Below are 7,693 nucleotides of genomic sequence, written 5' to 3' on the forward strand. Positions count from 1 at the left end.
TGGTAGATGAAGATAATGAAAAACAAATTGTCTATATATAGGAAAAAAATCATGTCAAGATCAATTTTGATTGGCTCATAAAAAATAAATGAGTCATGATCTATTTTGATTGGTTAAGAAAAAAAATTATGAGTCATGATCCATTCTAATTGGTTGATAAAAATATTAAATGCAATGGATACATAATACATAATACATACACAATTAAGTCAACTTTCTTGATCAAAGGTCTAATGCATTGCAAAAAATTTGTTTGAGGAGCATTAAATGCTAGAAGCAAAATGAGGCGCCACGTGTACTTATGCTCATAGAAGTATCCTTTTGTATTATATAAAGATAACAAATGATCAAGTTTATCAAAGCCCCATTCTTTAAAAAAAAAAAAGTTTATCAAAGCCTCCAAATAGATTGTACTACCTCTTTAAGATCGAAAATAATGTTGTGATGAAAAAACTAATCCGAATAAAATAAAAGTATTATACATATAAATGACATAATAAGAAACACCAAATCAATAATCTGAAGGTACACTATTCACTCCGCATAATTTCATTTTTGTGTTAAACTAAAAATTTTGTTTGTAGTCATGTTTCGTTGTTTGATAAGATCCAAGATTTGTAGCGCAACACCAAAGTAGACCTTTCCTTCCTTCAAATCCTTCTCAAATTTATAGATCATATTTCTTCATACAATAGCATGAATTTTGTTACCCTGAAAATGCAAATAGTTAATTAGAAGAAGAAAAAAAAAGGAATTGGATAAAAAAAAATGAAGGAAAACTAAATACAGAATTTTCACACCTACATGCTATAACAAAAAGCACATAAATACAACCACAATGAAAAACAATCATAAAAAGTATACTCGAAACCTAAATTATGGACACAAAATGTCTTTTATTTTATGAGAGGAAGATGGTAGATGAAGATAATGAAAAACAAATTGTCTATATATAGGAAAAAAATCATGTCAAGATCAATTTTGATTGGCTCATAAAAAATAAATGAGTCATGATCTATTTTGATTGGTTAAGAAAAAAAATTATGAGTCATGATCCATTCTAATTGGTTGATAAAAATATTAAATGCAATGGATACATAATACATAATACATACACAATTAAGTCAACTTTCTTGATCAAAGGTCTAATGCATTGCAAAAAATTTGTTTGAGGAGCATTAAATGCTAGAAGCAAAATGAGGCGCCACGTGTACTTATGCTCATAGAAGTATCCTTTTGTATTATATAAAGATAACAAATGATCAAGTTTATCAAAGCCCCATTCTTTAAAAAAAAAAAGTTTATCAAAGCCTCCAAATAGATTGTACTACCTCTTTAAGATCGAAAATAATGTTGTGATGAAAAAACTAATCCGAATAAAATAAAAGTATTATACATATAAATGACATAATAAGAAACACCAAATCAATAATCTGAAGGTACACTATTCACTCCGCATAATTTCATTTTTGTGTTAAACTAAAAATTTTGTTTGTAGTCATGTTTCGTTGTTTGATAAGATCCAAGATTTGTAGCGCAACACCAAAGTAGACCTTTCCTTCCTTCAAATCCTTCTCAAATTTATAGATCATATTTCTTCATACAATAGCATGAATTTTGTTACCCTGAAAATGCAAATAGTTAATTAGAAGAAGAAAAAAAAAGGAATTGGATAAAAAAAATGAAGGAAAACTAAATACAGAATTTTCACACCTACATGCTATAACAAAAAGCACATAAATACAACCACAATGAAAAACAATCATAAAAAGTATACTCGAAACCTAAATTATGGACACAAAATGTCTTTTATTTTATGAGAGGAAGATGGTAGATGAAGATAATGAAAAACAAATTGTCTATATATAGGAAAAAAATCATGTCAAGATCAATTTTGATTGGCTCATAAAAAATAAATGAGTCATGATCTATTTTGATTGGTTAAGAAAAAAAATTACGAGTCATGATCCATTCTAATTGGTTGATAAAAATATTAAATGCAATGGATACATAATACATAATACATACACAATTAAGTCAACTTTCTTGATCAAAGGTCTAATGCATTGCAAAAAATTTGTTTGAGGAGCATTAAATGCTAGAAGCAAAATGAGGCGCCACGTGTACTTATGCTCATAGAAGTATCCTTTTGTATTATATAAAGATATATAGTTAAAAGAATATTATATATAGTTAGAAATATGAAATTATTGTAAATTATCAACTTCATGTATTATGTATCTATTACATATCAAATACCTTATTTTTATAATTAAATATGAATCATACGATAATGAATATTATATATAGTTCCTAAAAGGGATAGGATCAAATGACACCATGATGTCAAACTAAATTTAACACCAAATCTTAACCATCTATTTTAATTAAATGGCTTAATTGCATGTTTGGTCCCTTATGTTTATTTTAGTTTTCAAGTTGGTCCCTTACGTTTTGAATGTTTCAAGTTGGTCCCTTACGTTTTAAAAGTTTTCAAGTTGGTCCCTTACTTTCTAGTTGGTCCCTTATGTTTATTTTAGTTTTCAAGTTGGTCTCTTATGTTTATTTTAGTTTTCAAGTCGGTCCAAAACATAAGGGACCAACTTGAAAACTAAAATAAACATAAGGGACCAACTTGAAAACTAAAATAAACATAAGGGACCAACTTGAAAACTAAAATAAACATAAGGGACTAACTTGAAACTTTCAAAACGTAAGGGACCAACTTGAAAACTAAAATAAACGTATGGGACCAACTTGAAACTTTCAAAACATAAGGGACCAACTTGAAAACTAAAATAAACATAAGGGACCAAACATGCAATTAAGCCTAATTAAATCTAAGGCTAGAAATTACTTAGTGTATATGCTCTCTATTTCCTTTTTTGGAGAAGCAAAACAAATCTTTTTTATTTATTACCAGATCACACATTTACATTACTATCTCTTTCTCTCAACTTGCCTTGCATCAATGTCTCAATGATGATGAAGAACAACAACTAGGTATTTGGATGGTTGCTAAATGTCTAAAACGTATCCCTGGAACACAAAGTCTTATGAATTGTAATCACTTTGGAGTTCCCTAAAAAAAATCACTTTAAGAAGTTGAAACAAGACCAAAATAAAATTAAATTGCTAACATTGGAATTTCAAATTAAATGTGATTTACTTGACCCACAAAATTCCTGAGTTTTTTAATCGAACCATTTTCTAAATGAATTGAGAGGATGGAAATCCCATTTTCTTAAGTTGATTCTAAGTGGTTAAAAATTGATTATTTTTCATCATCGTAAACAATAGAAAGCAATATATTCAAAGAAAGAAGAAAGAAATAAATGATCTCGTAATGAATGAAAAAGATTTGTTTTTGCTTCTCCAAAAAAGGAAATAGAGAGCATATACACCAAGTAATTTCTAGCCTTAGATTTAATTAAAATAGATGGTTAAGATTTGGTGTTAAATTTAGTTTGACACCATGGTATCATTTGATCCTATCCATAGTTAAAAATATGTAATAGGGTTTTGGTCTAATCCCCCCTCCTTTTGTAAATACTAGACCAATGACCCGTGCTACCGCACGGGTCCAACCACGTAAAAGTTGATCGGAACAATAAAAATAATGTAACCATACATTGACGATAGAAGTTTTATATCATACATAACAAAATGAAATGGTAGCGTAGATAACAAAAAGGTTTGAAACTCAATCGTATAAATCACTGGAATTGAAAAAAAGCAAAACAACAAAAAAATTAAAATATATATTATATAGCGTCAATAGGTTAGTTTATAATGGCTAGATGTATAAATATGACCTCAATATATAAATAGAAACTCACTTATGAGTACATCTCCGAATATCGCACCATTTGAATCGAAAATCTGCACAAAGTTATAGGGAGAAGACAACTCTTTATAGAAAGTTTTTAATGTAAATGACAATTGTAAATCAATTGGTATTAATTCCTATTAATTGCAGCAATTAATAGCCTTAACCGCGTATTGCTTTGTAAATACTCACAACATTAATTCATGGACATTCTCGCTTGCACCGCGCATTGATTTATAGAAAGTTTTTAATGTAAATGGCCCTTGTAAATCAAACGGTAGTAATTCCTATTAATTGCAGCAATTAAAAGAATTAACCGCGTATTGCTTTGTAAAGTCATAAGAAATAATTCATGGAAATTCTCACTTGTACCGCGTATGGCTTTATAGAAAGTTTTTAATGTAAATGATCACTGTAAATCAATTGGTAGTAATTCCTATTAATTAAAAGTTTTAACCGCGTATTGCTTTGTAAAGTCATAAGAAAACGGTTAGGAGGATTCTATAAATTTCTTGTGACATTATATGAAAAAAAATATACATTTAAAACGTAGTAGACAATTATATGTTCGTGGGAAGGAAATACTACAGAAATCATCTTCGAAACCTGCAGCATGTTGACAAAGGTATCTGTAGTAATGCTACACCCCACCTGAGAGAGGATATATGCAAAACGATTAATTTTCACATAGTTGTGATTGCGCAAAAATGACTGAAATGTTTAAAAGTTTACTTTATGAAAAAACGATTGATTTTCATATAGATGTGATTGTTTCAGGGATCTGTAAAAGTTTTGACATGCTAATAATACGACATTGTATGTATTTCAAAAATATTAGACTTCAGAAACTACTACTAAAAAGTGAGCATCTACAAATCCTTAGTCGTCGAGTCGAAATATGCTTTGAAAAATATATATTTTCATAGTTATAGCCTAACTATAAATTTCAAATTGGATCCATGCCATTTTTGACCTATTAACAGATCATATATATTACTTGATAAATTCGGTAAATATAACTTGAAACAGAATTGTTGCTAGATAAATTTGGTTGCTAGAAATGCCGAATTGTAAATATACTCCATAGATGCTGTTTGGATTACAAAACCATAAACGAAAAAGATAAATACTCAATCTAAGTAGAAAAACACAGAAAAGAAAGCAGATTAAAATTGTTCAACTTTCATAGAAACTCAATATTTGTCTGAAGGTTCAACTCATTATTTCGCAGAGAAACGCAGAAAAGACCGCTGAAGAGAAACTCATTATTTTTCTTTTGGCTCAACTTTCACACGAACCATTTTAGTTGGTTTGGTTATAGATTCCTCCCCAATTTCTATGACACCACCTCCAGCTGAAGTATTACCATCAGAAGATCTCTTTCTTTCAGATGTGGTTGACGGAGTTCCCAGTTTGTTGGAGTTGCTGCAAGAATCATCTAACTCAGCCAAATCCTAAAAGGAGAATAAAGGCATATCAGGATGATATAATTCGGCCATCAGAATGCTAAAAAAGCATAAGATCAATTAGTCTGCTTATAAATTTATCACCAAATTATTGGCATCACTACCCAGCGCAGTCAACTCTAATTCCTTATCAACACCATCATCATCAGTTGAATCCTGTTAAAAAGATAGTTTCTTCCGTGTCAAAATTCTAATATATAACGACATGCGCAAGAATCCATACCGATATGATAGTACAAAAAAAAATATAAACAAAAAAAAAACCTTGAGATTGTATTTCTTGATGAATTCATTGATGACTTCAACATCATCAGTAGCCCTTTTGACACCATATTTCCTCCACTTCCTATTGATATTACCATCACTAACCTCCACCTTAAAGAGCATTTTTTTGTCCACAAAAAAGTTGAAATCAATAGGATAACGAATTGACTTGTTCTCAGGCTGCACCAAGCAAATGGGAGTTTGTAGTGATTAGTGTTGACTTGAATCTGCATATAAAATATAAAACTAAGAATAAGAAAGCAACCTTGTTAATTTCTGTAATCAAGTCTTGGACATTCCTTCCTATGAACTAGGTGACAATACGATCAAAGAGAACAAATGTTGTCGAGCCAGAATCATCCATGACAATGACATGCAGCTTGAACATACAATGGATTGATTAATGATATCAGTTATAATCCAATTTAATTATTTTCATTGATATGTTTCATATAAAAAACGGCATATTTACCTCGGAACAACGCTTTTGCATTCCTTGCATCTTTTGTAAGATAGTTTTCCATCAACCACGGTAACCAACAATGAATACATCAAAGGCAGCGATCATATAATTGATTAGGAGGGAAAAAAGGGGGGTGATTAGGGCACTAATTGGCATTAACTACGATTTTATTCGCTAAATGAATACATACGATTTGATTCCCTAAATAGAAAAGTTTACTAATCGTTGAGAGTTATGGTGATTTGATTGGAATTAACTACGATTTTAATGGACATTATGACGCATCTCTATGAGATAGGAAATTAGTAGTTACGATTTTATTTGCATTATTTGCATTGATTAATGAATACATCAATGGCAGCGATCATATAATTGATTAGGAGGGAAAAAAAGGGGGTGATTAGGGCACTAATTGGCATTAACTACGATTTTATTTGCTAAATGAATACATACGATATGATTCCCTAAATAGAAAAGTTTACTAATCGTTGGGAGTTATGGTGATTTGATTGGCATTAACTACGATTTTAATGGACATTATGACACATTTGTATGAGATAGTAAATGAGTAGTTACGATTTTATTCGCTAAATGAATACATACGATATGATTCCCTAAATATAAAAGTTTACTAATCGTTGGGAGTTAGGGTGATTTGATTGGCATTAACTACGATTTTAATCGACATTATGACGCATCTGTATGAGATAGGAAATGGGTAGTTTGAAACATATCATTTGAATCAACGGCTGAGATTAGATTAGCAAGGAATTCACATCAACAGCTAAGATCATATAATTGCTTAGGAGGGAAAAAGAGGGGGTGATTAGGGCAAACATGATAGCTTGGCAACTCTAGCTTTTATAATAAAGGATAGGGTGAATTAGGGCAAACATGGTAGCCAAGCAAGTCTAGCTTTTATTTTTCGTGACCAATTGATATAAGTTCGTTTTAATGGATGTTTATGATTTTTTTTGATTAGCAATTAGTGTAGGGGATTGTTGAATGAATTGATTAGCATTTAATACGTCTTTAATTGCATTAACGAAGTTATATGAGGAAACATTTTTAGAGTTTGAATCAACGGGTGTGATCAAATGTGAAAATAGAGTTTGAACGGGTGAGATTAGAGTAGCAATTAATACTTGTTTAGGAGGGAAAAATGTTAGGCATTAGGGCAAAATATGGTGAATTAGGGCAAACATTGTAGCCAAACAACTCTAGCTTTTATAATAAAGGATTTTTCCCCTTTTTTTAATAAAAATTCGAGTTTGACGGCATAGGATGGAAGTCTCTCGGGGTGCCAACCTAGTTGGGTTGTCGATGAGACCTCTTGATGCCTGTCCTTTCTCCTTGCTTATCAAAAAAAATGAAATTGTTGTAAATTATCAACTTCATGTATTATGTATCTATTACATATCGAATAACTTATTTTTATATAAATAATTTCATACGGTTTTGTAACGTCCATTTTTTGTAGAGAAATTATAATTCTTATAGTTTCTACTATAAAAATAAACATAGATTATTTCTTTGATTTCTTATTCCTTTTCCTCTATTCTTAGTTTTCCTCTATTCCTTTCTTTATCATTTTGCACACACGCGGAAAAATAAAAGATATTTGTGCAAACTCACGTACTTTGCCAAAACTAAAAAAAAAGAAAAAAGAAT

The 7,693-nt window shown here is 30.2% G+C and overlaps 1 protein-coding gene across 1 annotated transcript; it reads right to left on the reverse strand.

Moving 5' to 3' along the window:
• Positions 1 to 4,987: 4,987 nt before the first annotated feature.
• LOC146949173 (uncharacterized) lies at positions 4,988 to 5,901 on the reverse strand. The gene is made up of 3 exons (XM_085745232.1): positions 5,560 to 5,901; positions 5,380 to 5,451; positions 4,988 to 5,283 (listed from the first exon to the last, which is right to left on the reverse strand). The coding sequence occupies exons 1-3, from the start codon at positions 5,680 to 5,682 to the stop codon at positions 5,095 to 5,097; spliced, it is 384 nt and encodes a 127-aa protein (XP_085601358.1). The 5' UTR covers positions 5,683 to 5,901; the 3' UTR covers positions 4,988 to 5,094.
• Between the last annotated feature and the right edge of the window lie 1,792 nt (positions 5,902 to 7,693).

The sequence above is a fragment of the Medicago sativa genome, chromosome 2 (genome assembly GCF_051527215.1).
Source record: "Medicago sativa cultivar Bolivia chromosome 2, Bolivia_mono, whole genome shotgun sequence".
NCBI lineage: Eukaryota > Viridiplantae > Streptophyta > Magnoliopsida > Fabales > Fabaceae > Medicago > Medicago sativa.

Excerpts from the sequence above, each read along its gene's own strand:
- LOC146949173 (XM_085745232.1), bottom strand. The coding sequence starts at position 5,682 with ATGCTCTTTAAGGTGGAGGTTAGTGATGGTAATATCAATAGGAAGTGG. Across the intron at positions 5,452-5,559 it reads TCAAGAAATACAATCTCAAG|GATTCAACTGATGATGATGG; the intron begins GTTTTTTTTTTG and ends TCTTTTTAACAG. Across the intron at positions 5,284-5,379 it reads GTAGTGATGCCAATAATTTG|GATTTGGCTGAGTTAGATGA; the intron begins GTGATAAATTTA and ends TTCTCCTTTTAG.